This window comes from Hemicordylus capensis, chromosome 16 (genome assembly GCF_027244095.1).
Source record: "Hemicordylus capensis ecotype Gifberg chromosome 16, rHemCap1.1.pri, whole genome shotgun sequence".
Classification (NCBI taxonomy): Eukaryota; Metazoa; Chordata; class Lepidosauria; order Squamata; family Cordylidae; genus Hemicordylus; species Hemicordylus capensis.
The window spans coordinates 7269610-7292469 of NC_069672.1; the positions used below are offsets into that span (position 1 = coordinate 7269610).

At 49.9% G+C, this 22860-nt stretch overlaps 1 protein-coding gene across 3 annotated transcripts in view; it reads left to right on the plus strand.

Annotated features, from left to right (window-relative positions):
- EPHA8 (EPH receptor A8) overlaps positions 1-22860 on the plus strand; it is an 88368-nt gene that overhangs the window by 11714 nt on the left and 53794 nt on the right. For 2 of the 3 annotated variants that reach the window (XM_053281381.1, XM_053281380.1), the window contains 2 exons: positions 16495-16559; positions 22136-22799. In XM_053281381.1, the coding sequence (XP_053137356.1) occupies positions 16495-16559; positions 22136-22799 (729 nt within the window). Of the gene's footprint in view, positions 1-13124; positions 13198-16494; positions 16560-22135; positions 22800-22860 lie in introns of those variants that run through there. The other variant, XM_053281382.1, reaches the window with a different exon arrangement.

Consider the following 22860-nt stretch of genomic DNA (forward strand, 5'->3'; position numbering starts at 1 on the left):
CAATTCCAATCTTTGTAGGTGTAGACACGTCACAGCATCTAAATAGCCTTTCCAAGGCCTATGGTATCCCTATGGTTTGGGTCTAATCCAAACCTACTATGGTGTGCTATTTATCTCAAGGAAGTTTGCCCCCACCTTATTTACCTCGCCCACTCAGCCACCTAGCCACTGCTTTCCCACATTCCTCTCCCTCTCCTGGCAGCTGCTTACGAAGTCTCGCAAGAGCTGCCACACACAGGAGTAACCACGGGTATGCCTTAGAGAACTATATATATAGATAAGGAAGGAAGGAAGGGAAAAATAACATCTATGGCACAACCCTTGCTTTTCTCTCACAACCACCCTGTGAGGAAGGCGAGGTGTAGGATCTTACAGTCCCGCAGCAAACATGGCAGAGTGCAGGCTCGAACCCGAGTCCTAAGTTGCCGTTCTGGCCCATGTTGGCTCTTTACCATTTTATTTATTTATCTACTTGGCCTATTTGTATTCCGCCCAAATCTTATTCATTTATTCAGCCTATTTTTATGCCGCCCCAAATTGGGTGGTTTCCAATAAAACAGCACCAATGAGAAACAAAGTTAAAACATTAAAACAATAAAATAACGATAGATTCTATGAAGAAGTCTGAGTGAATACATGAATTTTAACAGCCTTTTTCAAGGCTTTCAGAGATGGGGAAGCTCTTATTTCAGCAGGGAGTACATTCCAAAGCTTCGGATCAGGATCCCAAAGCCCATCAGACTCATTCGCAGGCAGGCATACCTGGCTGGGTTAAGCTTGCCTTCATAAAACATGTCCAATCTTTAAAAACCATGGGCAAACAAATCCACTGTCTCCAACCTCGAGCTTCAAGGCAGGGCCCCCTGAAAAGCAAAAAGCAAATCTCTCCCCCCCAAAGAAAGGTGCCGTTCGCCAAACCCAGATAGCAAATGCACTGCAGCCAGGTTCTTGCGGAGAAAATCGGTCCCAATTGCTCTCCAAAATTACTACATAATTTGGATGGCTTCGATGTGATCACGAGACACTCCACGAGGAGGGAAGCTGTACCTCATGCGAAGAAACAGCTGCTTTGCTGAATCCAACAGTTTCCTTCTGCCAAAGATTAAAAGTGTAGGGGCCGTTGCTACTGCTGTGCTGGTTTTCAGGAGCGGTCAGGATTAGAACCATCATTCCGATGGCAGGATTGAATGGCTTGGTAGTGCTAGAATTGAAGCGGGACATTAGGCCTTTTCATTCATGGCCCCTTGACTTTGGAATGCCCTCCCAGAAGAGAAGGGGAGAGGAAAAGAGGACTGGTCTTATGGTAGCAAGCATGACTTGTCCCCTTAGCTAAGCAGGGTCTACATTGGTTGCATCTGAATGGGAGACTTGATGTGTGAGCACTCTCAGAGATTCCCCTCAGGGGATGGAGCCGCTCTGGGAAGAGCAACTAAGTTCCAAGTTCCCTCCCTCACAGCATCTCCAAGAGAGGGCTGAGAGAGATTCCTGCCTGCCGCCTTGGAGAAGCCACTGCCAGTCTGTGAAGACAATACTGAGCTAGATAGACCAATGGTCTGACTCAGTATATGGCAGCTTCCTATGTTCCTATTTTGGAGAAGAGAGCTGGCCTTGTGGTAGCAAGCATGACTTGTCTCCTTAGCTAAGCAGGGTCCACACCCTGGTTGCATATGGATGGGAGACTAGAAATGTGAGCTCTGTAAGATATTCCCCTCAGGAGATGGAGCCGCTCTGGGAAGAGCATCTAGGTTTCAAGTTCCCTCCCTGGCTTCTCCAAGATAGGGCTGAGAGAGATTCCTGCCTGCAACCTTGGAGAAGCCGCTGCCAGTCTGTGAAGACAATACTGAGCTAGATAGACCAATGGTCTGACTCAGTATATGGCAGCTTCCTATGTTCCTATGTTCCTAAGAGCTTTGCCAGGCTCCCTCCTTCGGTGCTTTTAAGCAACTGAAGACACATCTTCGTAGAGAGGTTTTTAAATGTCTTATCCTCTGCTGTTATCTGGTAGGTAGGGTTTCACTTTAATTGATATTGAATTGAATTGATATTTAATTGAATTCCTTTTTTTGTTTTGTTATTTTAATGGTGGTTTTTGCCTGGCCTTTTCACTTTTTATTTTCTTGTATCTCTCTTATTAAGATTGTAAGCAGCCCCGCAGTAATGCACTGAAGGGGCAGGGTATACATATTGTAAAAAATGAATAATAATGGTAAGAGCTGTGGAACAGCCTGCCTCATGCTGTGGAGGGCTCTCTTTTTGCTGGAGGCTTCCACACAAGGCCTAGATAGCCAGGGATGCTGTCAGACCAGGAGGTCAAACATAAGGCCCATGAGCCAGATCCGGCCCCCGGAGCTCAGTTGTCCAGCCACTGAGCTTGTTTTCTGCCACCCCCAGTCCTTCACATCTCTAGCCAGAGCAGAGAGAAAGACAACAAGAAGAGGGGACAACAAGACAGCAAGGAAGACCCTTCCTCACCATCTATTCCTAATACAATTCCGAAGGGACAAACGGACATTGCTCCTAGAACTCGGTCTCCAACAGAAACGCGGGGCAAAATTTGGAAGTGGAGGTTTCCTTGAGCATCCCTATCAGTGACACCAGAAACCTTGTTGCATAGCTAACGTGAATTTTATGCTTGACCTACAAGCCGGTAATAAGCCATACCATGTTGTTTACCCACTGGGGATATGCGAAAAGGTTCTACTTCAAACCTGTTGGACACCAAAGAGGGACGGTTTGGTGGTTCAATACCAAACCACCGCTGAACCGAACTGGTCCTTGTTTGGCCCAGTCACGGACCAAACAACCCCCGGTTGGGGTTCGTGGGTTCATTATTTTATTATTATTATTATTATTATTATTATTATTATTATTATTATTATTATATTTTATTTTATTTTATTTTATTTTATTTTATTTTATTTTACTTAAAAAGAAAATAAATATAACTCACTGCCGCCACTCTAGGGGTTTGTCCGCATCTGTGGGGGGTGTCTCCAGAGGTTCCCCCTCCCCCTGCTGGCCTCCATTTTGTTCCAAATAGCCCAGTTTGGGTGGTCTTTGGCCTGTTCTGGGCCTCACCTCCATGGCGGTGGCCATTTTGGAGGCTGCCGTGCATGCCCAATGGGCCTCTGTGTGGCCTAGTTCCTTTTTTTTAAAAAAAAGATTTTTTTAAACAAAGTCATGAACCCCCCCAAACCCAAGCTGAACCAGGGGGTGTTTGGGGATTTGCAAAACTAAACATGCCTGTTCCAGTTTGAGTCCAGTGCGGAGGCCATGTGCATGCTGGTGTCACACAGGGACAGTTTGGAGACACCACTTGTGGAAGAGTGGAGAGATCCGTGTGGGAGACACTTGTGGGAGAGTGGAGAGACCCGTGTGGGAGACACTTATGGGAGAGTGGAGAGACCCGTCTGGGAGACACTTGTGGGAGAGTGGAGAGACCCGTCTGAGAGACACTTGTGGGAGAGTGGGGAGACCTGTCTGGGAGACACTTGTGGGAGAGTGGAGAGACCCGTGTGGCAGACACTTGTGGGAGAGTGGAGAGACCCGTCTGGGAGACACTTGTGGAAGAGTGGAGAGACCCGTCTGGGAGACCCATGTGGGAGAGTGGGGAGACCTGTCTGGGAGACACTTGTGGGAGAGTGGAGAGACCCGTCTGGGAGACACTTGTGGGAGAGTGGGGAGACCTGTCTGGGAGACACTTGTGGGAGAGTGGAGAGACCCGTGTGGCAGACACTTGTGGGAGAGTGGAGAGACCCGTCTGGGAGACACTTGTGGAAGAGTGGAGAGACCCGTCTGGGAGACCCATGTGGGAGAGTGGGGAGACCTGTCTGGGAGACACTTGTGGGAGAGTGGAGAGACCCGTCTGGGAGACACTTGTGGGAGAGTGGGGAGACCTGTCTGGGAGACACTTGTGGGAGAGTGGAGAGACCCGTGTGGCAGACACTTGTGGGAGAGTGGAGAGACCCGTCTGGGAGACACTTGTGGAAGAGTGGAGAGACCCGTCTGGGAGACCCATGTGGGAGAGTGGGGAGACCTGTCTGGGAGACACTTGTGGGAGAGTGGAGAGACCCGTGTGGCAGACACTTGTGGGAAAGTGGCATGTGGGCATTGCTGGGGGGGGGCTGGGAATACAGCAATGGCGGTGATCGAAGGAGGGGAAGGTATGGACCGGCTTCCCGCCATGTTAAAGGGGCCCTGTAAGCCCTTGGTTTTAAAGGGATGTGCTCACGATTTGGACACTCCTTACCAAAGAGCTGATTGCAAGCAACCCAACACCAGCACCTTGACTAGAGTCTCAGGTATCCCCATGAAAATTCATCCAATCAGAGGAGGAATTAACAGCATACTTTGCAGCCAAGACTTTATAGCACTCAGAAGAGCACTCCAGAAACATCGTCTTAGCCTGGGAAAATAACGCCGTGCCTCTCGTTGTTCAGTGGACCACTTAAAGAGGAGGCTGACACCGAGATTATTTTTCAGGTTGTTGATGCGAGAAAAGATGAACCACAAAAGTGCTGATATTTGCTAAAGGCGGGCGGTTTTTGTACCATTGGTGTAAAAAACCATACTCCTTGATGCAAATGATACAGTCTTGATTTCCAAAGTCTGGATGGATAGAAAAGGTTGGGTTCCCACTCTTCTGCATCGGGGGGGGGGGGGCCCTTTGACCTTTCTGCATTGAATCTTTCCTCTTTCACCTTCTGCATTGAATCTTTTGCATTTTATGGTTTCCAGACTAGCAGAAGATGGGACACATTTATAGACTTGGAAGAGGATATTCTCCAATTTGAATGTTTCAGATGACGCTTCAGCTAGGTGAAGGATAATCTCTCTCACACACACACACACACACACACACACACACACACACACCATCCCAAGTTTAGACATAATCAGTTTGCTTGGCAAATCCAAGCTGGTTTTCTTTGGCAGGGATAAGCTCATGTGGCCATAACTCAGTGGTAGAGCATCTGCTTTGCACAGAGAAGGTGATAGATAAACATGAACCGTGCAGTAGTGGCTGGTAGAATAGATAACACCTCTCAAGCAGAGAAGGTCCCAGGTTCAACCTCTGGCAGCATCTCCAGGTTGGGCTGGGAAAGACCCCCTTTTTAATCCTTGGAGAGCTGCTGCCAGTCAGTGTAGATGCTACTGAGCTAGATGGACCAAGGGCCTGACTAGGTTTTGCAGCATCATCTGTTCATCAGGCGCATTCACAGCTCACTGCTAGAGCAGCTGCTTTGCATGCAGAAGGTCCCAGGTTCAAGCTCAGGTAGGGCTGGAAAAGACCCCTTTCTGAGTCCTTGGCGAGCTGCTGCCAGTCAGTGTAGAGAGCACTGAGCTAGATGGAGCAAGGGTCTGACTCTGCAGAAGGCAGCTTCCTAGTCATCTCTAAGTGGTAGAGCATCTGCGGTGCACGCCGAAGGTCGCAGGCTCAATCCCTGGTAGCATCTTCAAGTCGGGCTGCCTTGGTGCTGAGCATCCACTCACCTCTTGCGGGGACTAGGTTTCTCAAAACTCTGGGGACGGAGCAGAACCCACAAGAATGGCAATTCTAGCAACTGATGTGAAAACCCCAGAACAAGGCACCCCCAATGTCATTTGTACAGCCCCATTTGTGGGAATAAGATTGCGCTCAGGTGCAGAGCTAGGAGAGAGTGGGCTCTTGTTCACCTCACTACCTGGTGGCCCTCGAATGGGCCAACCACGCCCTGCCAGCCACGCCCCTTGTGTCTGATGTCACACGTGGGAGGTGTGGCCAGCTCCTTCTGGAGCTCATTTCCCAGCCAGCTTCATTGCTAGCCAGGCCTTTTCCTTGTTCATCTGCACTCGGAGCAAGGGAGAGGACTAGGGACATAGCCAGCCAACGAAGAGGCCATCTGGGAACGAGGTCGGCCAGTGTTTGATGGGAGGGGCAAGTCTGGCGGCTTCCAGGAGCTGGGTGGCCCGCGTTCTTTGAACCCGTCTGCCAATTATAGCTCCTCCCCCTGGTTGCACAAGCAGAAGGAGATTACACCACGACACTCGATCACGGGGAGGGTTTTTTTGTTTTTTTTTTGGTGATTGCATTCTTGTGCCATGTGCAAAAACTCCCTTGCAGACTATATGAGACGTTTCACAGATTGTCCACTTGCCGGGAACGCAAACGTCAGACTAGCAAAAGTCAAAAAAAGGTCTCAGAGCGGCTTTTAAAATGACACCTGGGGGATTGCCGACAGGAACGGGGTGGTATCTGGATCGGCCAGCAAAGTCCTCTAAAGTGCGAGGGTGCAAATGTTTCGGATAAATCAGAAGGGGACAGAGTAGAACAGCCCTGCTCAACTTAGACACACCCCCAGCTGTTTTTCGACTAAAGGTAAAGTGTGCAGTTGAGTCGATGTCGACTCCTGGTGATCACAGAGCCCTGTGGTTGTCTTTGGTAGAATCCAGGAGGGGTTGACCATTGCCTCCTCCCATGCAGTATGAGATGATGCCTTTTCAGCATCTTCCTATATTGCTGCTGGCTGCTATAGGTGTTTCCCATTGTCTGGGAAACATTCCAGTGGGGATTCGAATCGGTAACCTTCTTCTTGTTAGTCAAGCCATGCCCCCACTGTGCCATGAGATGGCTTTGGACTATAACTCCCATAATCCATAAGTATATGAGCCAGCGTGGTGTAGTGGTTAGAGTGCTGGACTCGGACCGGGGAGACCCAAGTTCAAATCCCCATTCAGCCATGAAACTAGCTGGGTGACTCTGGGCCAGTCACTTCTCGCTCAGCCTAACCTCCTTCGCAGGGTTGTTGTGAGGAGAAACCTAAGTATGTAGTACACCGCTCTGGGCTCCTTGGAGGAAGAGCGGGATATAACATGTAAATTAATTAATTTAGATGGGTTTGCTAGAGAGCTTGGTTACTAATGAAAACCTAGATATAACGGAAACCTGGTGGAATGGTGAGAACCAGTGGGACATGGTTATTCCAGGATTGAAACTCTATAGAAGGGACAGGGAGGGGAGGGCTGGGGTTGGAGTAGCAGTGCATATCAAGGAAGGGATAGATTCTAATAAGCTAGAAAACCTAGGTGGACTGGAGTCATTATGGGTAACATTACAAGGACTGAAAGGAAATGTGTTACTAGGGACGTGCTATGGCCTTCCGGATCAAAGCGTTTAGAGTGACCTGGAGTTGGGGAAACAAGTGGTTAGAGTGCTGGACTAGGACTGGGGAGACCCGAGTTCAAATCCCCATCCAGCCATGAGACTTGCTGGGTGACTCTGGGCCAGTCACTTCTCTCTCAGCCTAACCTACTTCACAGGGTTGTTGTGAGGAGAAACTGCAGTATGTAGTACACCGCTCTGGGCTCCTTGGAGGAAGAGCGGGATATAACATGTAAAAAATAAAATAAGAGTGGCGTCATAGAGAGACAGCGCAGTAATAATGGGTGACTTCCACTACCCACACATAAACTGGGTAAATTCACATTCAGAGAGAGAAAGAGAGGCCAGATTTCTAGATATGCTAAATGACTGTGCCTTAGAACAGTTAGTCGCAGAACCAACCAGAGAGATAGTGACCTTGGACTTAATCCTGAGTGGTGCCCAGGACCTGGTGCGAGATGATGATGATGATGATGATTTGTTTACATAATCAGACAGGTGTTATTGACTGGTTTGTTTTATCCAGACATCGAGTCCTTCCCAAGGACCTGGGATGGCTGAATTCTATTATCAATGTTGTTGCTGTTATTATTATAGATATGGTCGCAGAATAGAGGCTGTTCCCAGTAAAGCTGCTTTTTGTAATTGGCTGATGGTGATTTCTGTGGCCCCTCTGGTGTTGAGGTGCTCTTCAAGGTCTTTTGGAATTGCACCTAGGGTGCCAACTGCCACTGGGATTATTTTGGTCTTCTTCTGGCACAGCCTTTCAATTTCAATTTGTAGATCTTTGTATTTTGTGATTTTTTTCTATTTCTTCTTCTTCTGTTCTGCTATCCCCTGGTGTTGCTATGTCGATTATTTTAACTTGTTTTTCTTTCTTCTCAACTATAGTTATATCTGGTGTATTGTGTGGCAGATGTTTGTCTATTTGTTTATTTATTTATATATTCGATTTTCATACCGCCCTTCCGAAATGGCTCAGGGCGGTTTACAATTAAAAACAGAAACCATTAAAACCAATAACAATTAAAACAGAAATATAAATATTAAGACCAATTAAAACATCTTTAAAAACAATTAACAGTTTGTAGTCGGAAGCCCCATAATATTTTTGCATCTTCATTTTCTACAACTTTTTCAGTTTTATGATCCCACCAATTTTTGGCTACAGGTAGCTTGTATTTTTTGCAGATGTTCCAGTGTATCATCCCTGCTACCTTGTCATGCCTTTGTTTGTAGTCAGTCTGTGCGATCTTTTTACAACAGCTGATTAGGTGGTCCACGGTTTCATCTGCTTGTTTACAAAGGCGGCACTTGCTGTTTGTTGTGGATTTTTCAACTTTTGCTCTTATTGCATTTGTTCACATGACCAGGTGGGCAGGGTGGCAGGTTGGCAGAGGGGAGGGGGAAGGCTGGTCAAACTCACCTCCCCCCCCCCGTCCCAACGATGGCTGCAAAGCTGCTGGGATCCCAGAGCATCCGGGAAGATGCATCCCGGACTCTGGAGATCACATAATGGGGGACGATGCCTCCGGGAAAATGCTTCCGGGACGATGCATCCCGGACTCTGGAGATCGCATAATGGGGGACGATGCCTCCAGGAAAATGCCTCCGGGACGATGCATCCCGGACTCTGGAGATCGCATAATGGGGAATGATGCATCCGGGATGATGCATCCCAGACTCTGGAGATCGCATAATGGGGGACGATGCCTCCGGGACAATGCCTCCGGGACGATGCATCCCGGACTCTGGAGATCGCATAATGGGGAACGATGCCTCCGGGAAAATGCCTCCGGGACGATGCATCCCGGACTCTGGAGATCGCATAATGGGGAACGATGCATACGGGACGATGCATCCCAGACTCTGGAGATGGCATAATGGGGGAGGATGCCTCCAGGACGATGCCTCCGGGACAATGCATCCCGGACTCTGGAGATCACATAATGGGGGGCAATGCATCCGGGACTCTGGAGATTATATAATGGGGGGCGATGCATCTGGGACAATGTATCCCAGATGATGCATCCCGGACTCTGGAGATCGCATAATGGGGAATGATGCATCCGGGATGATGCATCCCAGACTCTGGAGATCGCATAATGGGGGACGATGCCTCCGGGAAAATGCCTCCGGGACGATGCATCCCGGACTCTGGAGATCGCATAATGGGGAACGATGCATACGGGACGATGCATCCCAGACTCTGGAGATGGCATAATGGGGGAGGATGCCTCCAGGACGATGCCTCCGGGACAATGCATCCCGGACTCTGGAGATCACATAATGGGGGGCAATGCATCCGGGACTCTGGAGATTGTATAATGGGGGGCGATGCATCTGGGACAATGTATCCCAGATGTTGCATCCCGGACTCTGGAGATCACCTAATGTACCACGCAACACACACAATGCATTTGGGGGATTCTCTTAGGAGACGTATGTTCTAGGTGCCCATCTAAACATAGCCCCAGCAAACATACAATCCAGGAGCCCGGGTTAAGGGCTGGGCTAGGATTGAGCAGGGCTAGGACTGAGCCCAATCCTGGCAATTCTCACACACAGCCTAACCCAGACTGGGCCTCTCTAGACCGTGAAGGGAGTGCATGAGAACAGCCTCGTAGTCTGCCATTCTCATACAAACTGGGGCGAGCCCCGGTTTATTAGCAAAGGGAACATTTGTGCTCGTGACTGCAAGACCAGCTCTCCTCAGCTCTCCTGCAAGCCGCCGGCCGGCTCAATCAAGGGCTTTTCCGCGCAGCTTCTCCTCCCCTGCACAATTTCCCCCCCAGGCAGAGCTATATTCAGTGTGCACAGGTCAAAAGGGGAGGCGGAGAGGGAGGGCGGTGCTGCTTTCGGGCTCTGGAAACGCCACGCCTCTGCTCGGTGTCCTCGGCGGAGCACTGGCGGTTTCACTGGCGGCAGCAAAAGAGCAGGACAAAAATAGACCCAACGCCTTCCTCTTTCCCTCGCTTGTTCCCCAGCCATCGGGGAGGTGCCTGCCATAGCAAAGGAGAGGCCTCGGGGGGGGGGGGGGGAACAAGCCGGTAAAGCATGTTGGACAGTGCCTCGCTTCCGATACAGAATGACAATTGACTGGGTTTATTTGGGTCTTCTACCCCCACCTCCTCTCTGGGAAAAAAAAAAAAAGGAGTCGTTTCACACTTAAACCATAGAATGGTGTCCTGAATGTGCCGACCAACTCAGCGGTGCCGTCACTGACTGGCAGCAGCTCTCCCTGGCTTTATGTGGGGATCTGTCCCAACCCGAACTGGAGATGCTGCCAGGGATTGAAACGGGGACATTCTGAATGCACGTCGCTATCCTACCCCTGAATAGCTTAGATGGTGTCCCCCATCCAAATGCAAACTGGTGGACTAGCAGCTCTCCGGGGTTTGGGTGGACAATACTGAGCTAGATGGACCAATGGTTTGACTCAGTATATGGCAGCTTCCTAGGTTCCTATGAAGGCCTTTTAAGGAGAGGAGAGCTGGCCTTGTGGTAGCAAGTATGACTTGTCCCCTTAGCTAAGCAGGGTCCACCCTGGTTGCATATGCATGGGAGCTGCCTATGTTGTTCCTATAGACACCAGCAATAGCCACTGGAGGGATGCTGTGCTGGGGACGGATAGGGTCAGTTGCTCACCCCCTGCTCCATAAAGAGAATCACCACTTTAAAAAGCTGCCTCTTTGCCCAGTTAGCAGGGGGCTTATATAACAGGAGTTTCATTTGGGTTGGCCAGAGATTCGTGACAAGCTCCATTAAGTGGCCGGGGTGGGTGTTGCTGCAAGGCTGGAGCATTTTCTGGCACTGCAAGATTCCTGGGTGTGAATGTTCCATTTTAAAGAGGAAATTTGTTAAAGATTAATGCTCCGCAAGGCGCAGGCCTGAAATCCGGCCCCTCATCTCTTCCGGTGCCATGAGCAATAAGTGGGATCTGCTTTGACACACGCAATCGTATTCCACTCAGCACTTACGATGGCAATAGACATGCACGCTGATCGGGGTGTATGTGTGTGTGTCGGGGGGTGGGATTCCATTCTTTCCCCAAAGGCAACGTTTTGCAGCTGATGGCTGCAGAAAATGTGCATCCCCCTCACCACTGCCCAGCTGATCATTCAAAGGCACCAAAACATCAAAATATTATTTGTATCCCCCTGCCCGTTTTTTTGTGGCGAGCAATGTGACAGAGATGGAAGATCTGGGAAACGGACCCACGATAGAGAGCAGAAAATATTTCCGTGTGGATGGCCGAGAAAGGCGGCAAAATATGGGATCAGCTGTTTAGTACATGAGCCAGCTGGGATGGTCTGGTGGGAAACAGGATGCTGGACTAGACAGGCTTTGGGCCTGATCCAGCAGAGCTGTTCTTATATCTGTACTGTGTTTGGGGTTATGAATACTCTCCCCACCACTAACTGGGCAAAGAGGCACCTTTTTAACATGGTGATTCTCATGATTAATTATCAATTATTAATTATCAATTAAGTGTGATTAATTATTAATTAATTGTTTATTGTTTATTATAGAGTGACCGAGAGTTGCATACCACTGAATGGATAGAAAGAAAGATTTGTTATTTATATTTATGCTGTATTTTAACTTGCTAAAAGTAACTCGTCTGCTTCTTTCCCACTGCCCTGAGACAACATTTACAACCGGATAGAAATGGTCCCTCCTTGCTTCCGATGCCCTGAGCAATATGTGGGATCTGCTTTGACACACGAAATCGTATTCCACTCGGCATTTATTCTGAATTGAATAATATTCATTTTTGAATATTAAAATATTCAAAGGTGGGGAAGATAACAGCAGGGGCGGGGGAAAGAAAATGGTGGTGGCGGCCAGGGAAAAACAAAATGGTGGCGGTGTTTGTGTGTGGGGGGGGAGAAAATGGCCATGGTGGTGGTGGTAAATTACAGTGGTGGCATCGGGGGGAGAAAACGGCGGTGGTGATGGGGAAGTAAACGGCAGCAGTGGTAGGAGAGAAAGCGATAGCTGAGAGCGTGGAATTGATGAGAGGGCGGGGGGAGAACTAGAGGTGCAGATGCCCTGTGCCAGGGCCAGCTATGGAATATTATATAAATAAATAAATATCGCAGGCTGGGGTTTACTGAGCTATGAGAAGGAATTTCTGAAGTGGCTCCATGCCTATGACATGCTTTGCTTGTAAGAAACCTGGACTGCAGAATCTGAACTCGGTTAAGTATACCCGGATGGCTACAGAACATGCTAAGAAGGTATCCCTCACGGACCGCCCCATTGGTGATTAAGCCATCTTAAAATAGCAGAAATGGCAGCTAGAGGCAAGCTTGACATTGCACCATCTTTTTATTTTTCATGATCTTACAGTTATATCCCGCTTTCCCCCAAGGAGCTCAGAGTGGTGTACGTGGTTATGTTTCTCCTCACAACAACCCTGTGAGGTAGGTTTGGCTGAGAGAGACATGACTGGCCTAGAGTCACCCAGTGAGTTTCATAGCTGAATGGGGATTTGAACTCGGGTCTTCCTGGTCCCAATCCAACACTCTAACCACTATGCTATGCTCAAGATACAGGTTCTCCCTGTATCTTGTAAAATAAAAGATCTCCCTGTAAGTAAAACATCTCCCTGTAAGTAGAATAAATGTTTTCTCCCCCTGCCCCCGAAACACGAGAACCTTCTTCTCTCGATGGCACCAATTCAAGCAAGCTTTGCAGAGGCCGAAATGTAGATTTCCAAGTTCCAGTATTATCATAATGGGATAAGACAAAGAAAGCTGTAAGTGCAAAAATACTGTAAGTGCTGTCAGTGCAAACTGGAAAAAAAAAAAGAGAGAGATTGCTAAAAAGCACTGGGAGCGTTTGCAACCTGGGATGGGTACCGATGACCCAAATTTGTGGGTTCAGAGACTAAACAGAGGCTGAATTGTGGACGAGGAAAGACACGGCTGCCTCACTGAGCTGCCCAGCTTGAGTCTGGCCTCGCGGTGCTCCCAATCTCTGCTTCAGATTTTCTGCTCAGGTCCCACGGGCTTTAATCCTGATTTGAAGTCTCCATGCTCAAAGCCAAGGTAATTACGCGCGGTGGTGCACGGCTAAACGCCCGCGCCCCCCAAATACCTTTCCGCTCACTCCGTAGGACTGAGAGAGCCGAACCACGTCCCCCCAAGTGGAGACGGTGTGGGGGGGGGGCAGGATAGAAATCAAAGTCCCCGGCTCCAAAGTCCCGCGTCTCTAGGGAGTCTGGCTTGAGTTAATGAGGAGGGCCAGGCAAATCGCCGGGGTTCGTGTCGGGGAAACGGAGCCGTCTTTGAAGACGCTCACGAACAGTTGCTTTAATCCAGTCCAGTGGGGTGGGGGGATATGGCAGCCCAAAAGACAGCCATTTTCCTCTTGGAAACGGGCGGCACTGATTACCGCATATCCCCAGGAGGCCGTTTTCCCAGTCACATGGCCGGGCCTTGGAATGAGAAAGCCAAACAGCTGCCTGCCCGCAAACATGAGAATGTAGGGAAAGCCCTGCTGGATGCGACCAAGGCTCGTCGAATCGGCATTCTGCCTCGCGCCACATCCCTCCGGCCAATCAGAAGCAGTCGGGAAGCCCGCATGGGGGGCAAAGGAGGAAACTGCCCCCCTCGTAGAAACATAGGAAGCTCCCTTCTACCGAGTCAGGCCATTGGTCCATCTATCTTCTGTGTCCAAAGCAGAGTCTCTACCACGGATGAGCATATGAAGCTGTCTGCTGAGTCAGGCCCTTGGTCCATCTCACTCAGTATTGTCTACACAGACTGGCAGCAGCTTCTCCAAGGTTGCAGGCAGGAGTCTCTCTCAGCCCTATCCTGGAGATGCTGCCAGGGAGGGAACTTGGAATCTTCTGCAGGCAAGCAGGCAGGTGCTCTCCCCAGAGTGACCCCATCCCTTGTAAGGAATATTTTGTGGTGATCACACATGCAGTCTCCCATTCAAATGAAAACCAGGGCACACCCTGCTTAGCAAAGGAGACAAATCATGCTTGCTACCACCAGACCGGCTCTCCTCTTCCAGTTTGTTCTGGTTCTCTCCCAAAGTACTTATACATAGGAGGCTGCCTTGTACTGAGTCAGACCCTTGACCCCTCTAGCTTAGTATTGCCAACCCTGACTGGCAGCAGCTCCTGAGGGCATCAGGCAGGATTTTTTTTTTCTTCAGTCCTGCCATGAGATGTTGCCGGGGATTGAACTGGAGACCTTCCACATGCGTGGCAGGTGGTCGATCACCGCCAAGCTCCACCCCCTTTTAATGTTTCCGTTTTCTGTTGTTTTCTCCTTGCGCCATATTTATTTTGATCCTTGCTTGCTTTGGCATTCTGGAGTGTTAATTATTCATGAGCTGTTGGGCAGACCTTTGAGCTCCAAAGGCAGAATATAAATGTTTTAATACATTAATCAAACACATGAGAACCAGCTGTGGGCTGGATCGGGGTGATGGGAGAAGGGAGAGAAAGAAGCCAATCATAAGGGTGTGCACAAAACCACCTGGCCCAGTTCGGTTTGAGTTCGAACCGGACCTGAACCGGACCTGAACCGGACCAAGCCAGTTTGGTTTTAAACCCCCCCCCCCATCGAACCCCCTCTGTTTGGTTCAGTTCAGGGGTTTTTTCCCCCAGAATATCACGTGGTTTGGGCATTTTCGGCCCTTTCTGGGCCATGCAGGGTCCCACTGCGCAAACACGGCAGCCTACAAAAAGGCTGATGCACCGGGGAATAGGCCCAGAAAGGGCTGAAGATGCCCTAACCAGGTGGTTTTTACAAAAAGGAAGTCTGGAGGAGGGAGGGGGAACCTCCGTGAACCTCCTTGCCACCTCGGAGAAGCCCCCCCCAGAGGGCTTCAACGCTTGCATGAACGGGCCTATTTGCCATGGTTAGACTTGCAGAAATTCCCTTTTTTCTCCGCTTCAGTATTGTTCCATACAGGTCCTTGGAAGATTTGGTTTGTTTAATTTTACTTTTATGGCCTGCTCTTCCTCCAAGGAGCCCAGAGTGGTGCACAGGCATATAGTTATCCTCACAACAACCCTGTGAGGTAGGCTAGGCTGAGAAAGAAGTGACTGGTCCATCTAGAAGTGATCGTTGGCTCATCGATCCCAATATTGTCTCTACTGACTGGCAGCGGCTTCTCCAAAGTTGCAGGCAGGAGTCTCTCCCAGTCTTATTGGCGTTGCTGCCAGGGACGGAACCTGGAACGTTTTGCATGCAAAGCAGATGCTCTACCACTAAGCGACAGCTACAGGGATGGGTGAGCCAGCGTGGGGTAGTGGTTAGAGTGCCGGACTAGGATTGGGGAGACCCGAGTTCAAATCCCCATTCAGCCATGAAACTAGCTGGGTGACTCTGGGCCAGTCACTTCTCTCTCAGCCTAACCTACTTCACAGGGTTGCTGTGAAAGAGAAACTCAAGTATGTAGTACACCGCTCTGGGCTCCTTGGAGGAAGAGTGGGATAGAAAATGTAATTAATAAATAAATGTGTGTTTCTCATTCCACCAGCATGTGATCTTGGACATATTTATGAACCCCACTGCCTTTTGAGATCATCTGGGGAGGGTCACCGGGCCTCCTCCTTTGCTGCCCCAAGGCTTTGGAATGCGACCCCTGCAGAAATAAGAGCTTCCCCGTCTGTGATGGCTTTTAAAAAAGTTTTTAAAGATGCATTGGTTCATGCAGCCTCTTAATTAGGCATATAGAATTTGTCATTGGTGGGTTTTTTATTGTTTTAATGTTTGTTTTAATCAGTGCTGTTTTATTGTCAGCCGCCCAGAGATGTGAGTTTGGGGTAGTATATGAATATGTTAATTAATTAATTATATAATTAATTAATTAATGGCTAGCAAGCAAGCAGCCTGGTCCTCATGTCCATATTTACTTGGCATTACTCTGAGATCAAGGGAATTGACTGCTAGGTGAACAGGAACAGAGGAAGCTGCCTCCTACTGAGTCAGACCCTTGGTCCACACAGCTCAGCACTGCATGCACTGACTGGCAGCAGCTCTCCAAGGTTTCAGGCAGGTGTCTGCCCCAGATGCTGCCAGGACTGAACCTGGAACCTTCTGCCTGCAAAGCAGATGCTCTACCAGTGGAGCTACGATCTACTCCTCAAAGGGGAATATCTTACAGCAGACAGAGCTCACATGTTGTCGCCCATACAAATGCAAACCAGGGTGCACCCTGCTTAGCAAAGGGGACAATTCATGCTCGCCGCCCCAAGACAGGCTCTCCTCCCATAATGCTCTGAGCAATTATCAAGGGGTTTGTTGTTGGGTGGAGAAGGTCAAGCAGTGTCCACCTAACGCTTGCCGGCTTTACAACGCAAGTTTCCCTTCTGTGTTTTGCAGTGAACTTACTGGATACATCCACGATCATTGGCGACTGGGGATGGCTCACCTACCCTTCTCATGGGGTAAGTACTAGGGGGCAGGTGACAGCGAAGTCACAGGGCTGTGCCCCTGAACGCCTACATTTCTTGTGTTATAAGTTGGTTGTAGAGATGTGCACAAAACAATTTTTTCTATTTGTTCCGAATTCAAATAGAATTTGAATCAAATTCGAATCGACTTGACTCTGTTTGGTGCCTTTCTTAACAAATCAGGGCAGTTGAATGGTTTTTCTAAAGGTGCCAAACGGCTCTCGACCCAACTCAAATACAAATCCAATTTCAGAAACTGGAATCAGATTACTCTTTTAAGGGGTGATTCCATTTGGATTCAAATCAATCGAAATCACCCCGATTTGAGTTTAACCGATTCGAATCCGAATCGATTTGCACATCCCTAGTTCCTGGATGCCAGCACAGGGCAAGCTGTTCTCTCCAGGGTGTTTTGTGATGAGTGAGCCTTGTTGTTTGAACACAGGGCCCAACAGAGTCAGAACACTGGTTCATCCAGCTCACTATTGTCTACACTGACTGGCAGCATCTCTCCAGAAAGGGTATTTCCCATCCCTACCTGGAGATGGCAGGGACTAAATCTGAGACCTTCTGCATTGAAAATGTCTTCTCTTCCATGGAATAATGGGTCCTCCAGTGAAGTTCCCACAACGAGTTATGGTGCGGGTTCATCTAGACCAGGCCTGCTCAACTTAGGCCTTCCAGCTGTTTTTGGACTACAACTCCCATAATTCTCAGCCACAGCAGCCAATAGCCAGGAATTATGGGAATTGTAGGCCAACATCTGCAGGAGGGCCGAAGTTGAGCAGGCCTGATCTAGACTGTCTGCTCTGATTGGCAGCGGCTTTCCAGGATTTCAGACAAGGATATTACCCAGGCCTCCCTAGAGATGCCAAGGGATGAACCTGGGACCATTCAGATCTTGTGCTGAACTAAAGAAACTCCAAAATAAGTCTTCTGCTGAGTCAAAAAATTGATCCTTTTAGCTCTCTTGAGATGGTAGACAATACTGTGAGCTGGTCTTGTGGTAGCAAGTGTGACTTGTCCCCTTAGCTAAGCAGGGTCCACCCAGGTTGTATATGAATGGGAGACTTGATGTGTGAGCACTGTAAGATATTCTCCTTAATGGGTGGAGCCACTCTGGGAAAAGCAGAAGGTTCCCAGTTCCCTCCCTGGCAGCATCTCTAAGATCGGGCTGAGAGAGATTCCTGCCTGCAACCTTGGAGAAGCCGCTGCCAGTCTGTGTAGACAATAATGAGCTAGATGGACCAATGGTCTGACTCCATATATGGCAGCTTCCTATGTTCCTAGTGGTTTTCTTGGGAGAGGAGAGCTGGTCTTGTGGTAGTAAGCATGACTCGTCCCCTTTTCTAAGCAGGGTCCACCCTGGTTGCATATGAAAGGGAGACTAGAAGTCTGAGCAATGTAAGATATTCCGTTCAGGGGATGGAGCTGCTCTGGGAAGAGCATCTAGGTTCCAAGTTCCCTCCCTGGAAGCATCTCCAAGATAGGGCTGAGGGAGACTCCTGCCTGCAACCTTGGAGAAGCTGCTGCCAGTCTGTGTAGACAACACTGAGCTAGATAGACCAATGGTCTGCAGGCAGGAGTCTCTCTCAGCTCTATCTTGGAGATGCTCTCCTCTCCTCTCCAGGCTGGTCCACCTAGTTCAAGTCGGCACTGACTGGCAGCAGCTCTGACCACTTTCAGATGGGCTCCCCCCCAGCCCCTACCCGGAGATGTCGGGGACTGAACCCAGGTCCTTCTGCATGCTAAACAGATGCTCTGCCACTGAGCCACATCCCCATCTCCTAAGAACATAGGAAGCTGCCATCTGAGTCCGGCCCTTCGTGCATCTAGCTGCATGTTGTGCGCTCTGACTGTCAGCAGCTCTCCAGGTCAACAAGCAGTCCTTTTTCTCCACCCACCTGGAGATGTCGGGAGGTTGAAGCTGGGACCTTCTGCATGCAAAGTACAAGCTATATGGCCCCATCCCTACAGCCCCACCCCTATGGAAGCAATTTCTCCTTGTAGGCTTCTGAAGAGCTCTCCTCTTCCTCCTTCCTTCACCCACGTGGCCGACGCTTAACCACGCTCTTATCTGTTATTTGCATCTTTATCCCTTTATAATCTGTTTTTTTAAACAATCTTGTGTTGACTTTAATTTAAACTGTTAGCCAAGTCCCTGAATACAGATGCAATCAAACCCGTTCGCCTGCCGCATTAATTATGATGTCCTCATTTTCATCGTGCTTATCTCAATGACAAGAGAGCTATTTCAGGGGGTAGGGGGGGATGTTTCACAACTAGACATGGGAATAAACTACGGTACCTTGGGCTGGAATATGAAGGCGTTCCAGAACTCTGTCTCCAAGATAACCAGAGGAACCTCTTCCATTGATCCCAAGTTTTTGGAGAGACGGCTCTAAGAGAGAGGCGTCTGCATTCATTTTTGCTGTGGGTGGAAATGAAAGGGGTGCATTTGTTTTCAGATTGAACATAGGAAGCTGCCTTTTACTGAGTCAGACCCTTGGTCCAGTCAACTCAGGCTTGTCTACACTGACTGGCAGCAGCTTCTCCAAGGTTGCAGGCAAGAATCTCTCCCAACCTTATCTGGAGATGCTGCCGGGGAGCAAACCTAGAACCTTCTGCGTGCAGTTGCTATTCCCTAAGAAGACTATCTGACAGTGAAACAAAGGAACATAGGAAGCTGCCACATACTGAGTCAGACCAATGATCTATCTAGCTCAGTATTGTCTTCACAGACTGGCAGCGGCTTCTCCAAGCTTGACTTCTCCAGTGCTCGCACATACAGAGGCTATTCTCACGATGGAGAGAAACTGGGCTAAAGCAGCCCAGCCTGTTTTCCCTCCATCGTGAGAACCACCCGGGCTCACACGTGAGCCGGGTGGTTCAACAGCGTCTAGAAACCCTCCCCTAACATGAGGTTAGGGGGGAGTTCGCTCCATTAACCCCGTCTTACTGATTGTGTGCTGCCATGTTGCGGCTCCGGGGCATGGTGACACACAAGTAGACCCCCCCGACCGTGTAGCTACAACAAGCCTCCTGGCCTCAGGGGTCTCCCCAGAATGCCCTGCACACTTGCACTCGATCCCTGCCGCCCAGCTCTGTGACGGAGCCAGCATTCTCTCCCCGCTGAGCCCGGTTAGGTTCCACATATTGATCGTGTGTAGAGCCGGACAGTCTCCCATTCGCTCCGTGGCAGCATCCAGGTACATCGGAGGTTGCCTTCTGCTGAGTCAGACCCTTGGTCCATCTAGCTCAGTATTGTCTACCCAGACTGGCAGCGGCTTCTCCCAGGTTGCAGGCAGGAATCTCTCTCAGCCCTATCTTCAAGAGGCTGCCAGGGAGGGAACTGTTAGCATCTCCAAGATAGGGCTGAGAGAGAGATTCCTGCCTGCAACCTTGGAGAAGCTGCTGCCAGTCTGGGTAGACAAGACTGAGCTAGATGAACCAATCGTCTGACTCAGTATATGGCAGCTTGCTATGTTCCTATGCACAGCCACTGAGCTTTGTCCCCATCCCATAAGGGGAATATCCTCCAGTGCTCACATGTAGTATCCCATCCACATGCAAACCCAGGTGAACTCTGCTTAGCAAAGGGGACCATTCCTACTTCCTGCTACTGCAAGACTAGCTCTCCCCTTGCTCTGACCCTTTTATAAGCTTAGCCATGTGTGAATGAGATGAGAATCACGCCCCGCCCCCGCCCCCCAACCGCCTGCCTGGCCATCTAAGCAGCTGCTGCTGATCTGGAGTCCGGAATGAGAAGCAAGGCACCTCTGGAATGTGAAACAAGGTGAATGTCAAATCAGAGCAGGGAGGGAGTTCCTCTTCACCGGCTCAAAATGTGTTTGCTGGGATTTGTTCGCCTGGCTGGGACTTGGATGGCCAGCTGTTGATGCAAACCCTATGATAATTGTGCCAATCAGACACCAAGGAGATGGATATGGCTCCTATGAAACTGCCAGCAAATGCAGTCTCTCTTCTGGGCTGGAAACCAGAGTTGGCAGAACCTAAGGGGTATACTCGTGGGTCAAATGGGCCGTAAGCCAGAATTTGGCTTTTTAAAAGGCGAATCTGGCCACCTAGCTGGAAACTCATGATATAAGAGAGCCAGCGTGGTGTAGCGGTTAGAGTGCTGGACTAGGACCAGGGAGACCCGAGTTCAAATCCCCATTCAGCCATGAGACTTGCTGGGTGACTCTGGGCCAGTCACTTCTCTCTCAGCCTAACCTACTTCACAGGGTTGTTGTGAAAGAGAAACTCAAGTATGTAGTACACCGCTCTGGGCTCCTTGGAGGAAGAGTGGGATATAAATATAATAATAACAACAACAACAACATACAAACATAAGATCAGCCTTGCTGGATCAGGCCCTCAGCCCATCCCGTCCAGCATGGTGTTTCCCACAGTGGCCCACTAGATGCCCCTGAGAAGCCCACAGGCAAGAGCTGAGGGCATGCCCTCTCTCCTACTGCTACTCCCCTGCAACTGGTATTGAGAGGCATCGTGCCTCTGAAGCAGCATCTGCAGCCACTAGTCTGGTAGCCACTGCTAGACCTGTCCGTGAAATTGTCTAAGCCCCCTTTAAAGCCATCCCAGCTAGTGGACATCCCCACATCCCGTGTCAGAGAATTCCATAGATTAATGACTTCTCTGGCTTCTGGAGGGGAAGCCGATTTCCTGTACAAGCCTTGAATCTAGTATTGGACAGGGAATTTGATATCCAGAGAGTTGCAGCTTCTGGCTTTTTTTTAAAAAAAGGCTGCAACACTACCAGCTTTGGATGGGATCTCAGATGCCCTCCAGTCCCTGCCCCAGGGGAGTAGAGCTGGTCTTGTGGTAGCGAGCACAAATTGTCCCCCTTGCTAAGCAGGGTCTGCCATGCTTTGGTTTTGGATGGGAGGCGACATGTGAGCGCTGTAAGATATTCTGCTTAGGAGATGGGTCCATAGCTCAGTGGAAGAGCATCTACTTTGCATGCAGAAGACCCCAAGTTCAAACAGAAGGAAACTGGGGTTCCCTTCACCTTCGGTTTCCAAAGCTGGCCATCTGAACTCAGAAAAATGGAGTTAGTGAGCACTGTAAGATATTCCCTTCAGGGGACGGAGCCACTCTGGGAAGAACATCTAGGTTCCAAGTTCCCTCCCTGGCAGCATCTCCAAGATTCCTGCCTGGAACCTTGGAGAAGCCGCTGCCAGTCTGCGAAGACAATACTGAGCTAGATAGACCAATGGTCTGACTCAGTATATGGCAGCTTCCTATGTTCCTATGTTCCTATGTCCCCTCGAGGCTCAACTCAGACACACGTAAGTAAAACAAATATTACAAAGACACCATCCATCTCCAAAGACACCATCCATTCACTTCCCAGAGTGCTAAGACATTCTAGGCACTAAGGTACCCGGATTTGACTTCTCCTAAGTGCCTCGTATAAAAATCTCTAGGTGGTGTACAGACAACAACGCCCATCATCCCTGGTTTACTGGCCATCATGCCAGGGAATGATGGGAGTTGTAGGCCACAGGATGCATCAATCTAACCCTTCCCGCCCTGGCTTTATCCTGCAGTGGGACTCCATCAACGAGATGGACGAATTCTTCAACCCCATCCACACCTACCAAGTCTGCAACGTCATGTCCCCCAACCAGAACAACTGGCTGCGGACGAGTTGGGTGCAGAGGCATGGGGCCCACCGAGTCTATGCCGAGATCCGCTTCACCCTGCGGGACTGTAATAGCATGCCGGGGGTGCTGGGCACCTGCAAGGAAACCTTCAACCTCTATTACCTCCAGTCGGATCGGGATCTGGGCAGCACCCCCCGCGAGAGCCAGTTTGTGAAGATCGACACCATCGCGGCCGACGAGAGCTTCACCAACGTGGACCTGGGGGTCCGGCGGCTGAAGCTCAACACGGAGGTACGGGGGGTCGGGCCGCTGAGCAAGCGGGGCTTCTACCTGGCCTTCCAAGACATCGGGGCCTGCATCGCCATCGTCTCCGTCCGCGTCTACTACAAGAAGTGCCCGGCCATGGTGAGGAACCTGGCCTCCTTCTCGGAGGCTGTCACCGGAGCCGACTCCTCGTCTCTGGTGGAGGTCCGAGGGGAGTGTGTGGGGCACTCGGAGGAAAGAGACACCCCCAAGATGTACTGCAGCGCCGAGGGGGAGTGGCTGGTGCCCATTGGGAAGTGCGTGTGCAGCGCCGGCTACGAGGAGCGGAGAGATTCGTGTCGGGGTGAGTCTGGCTGGCGGTTGCTCAGAACGAGGGTTCTTGCTCTCGGGAGGGAGGGAGAGAA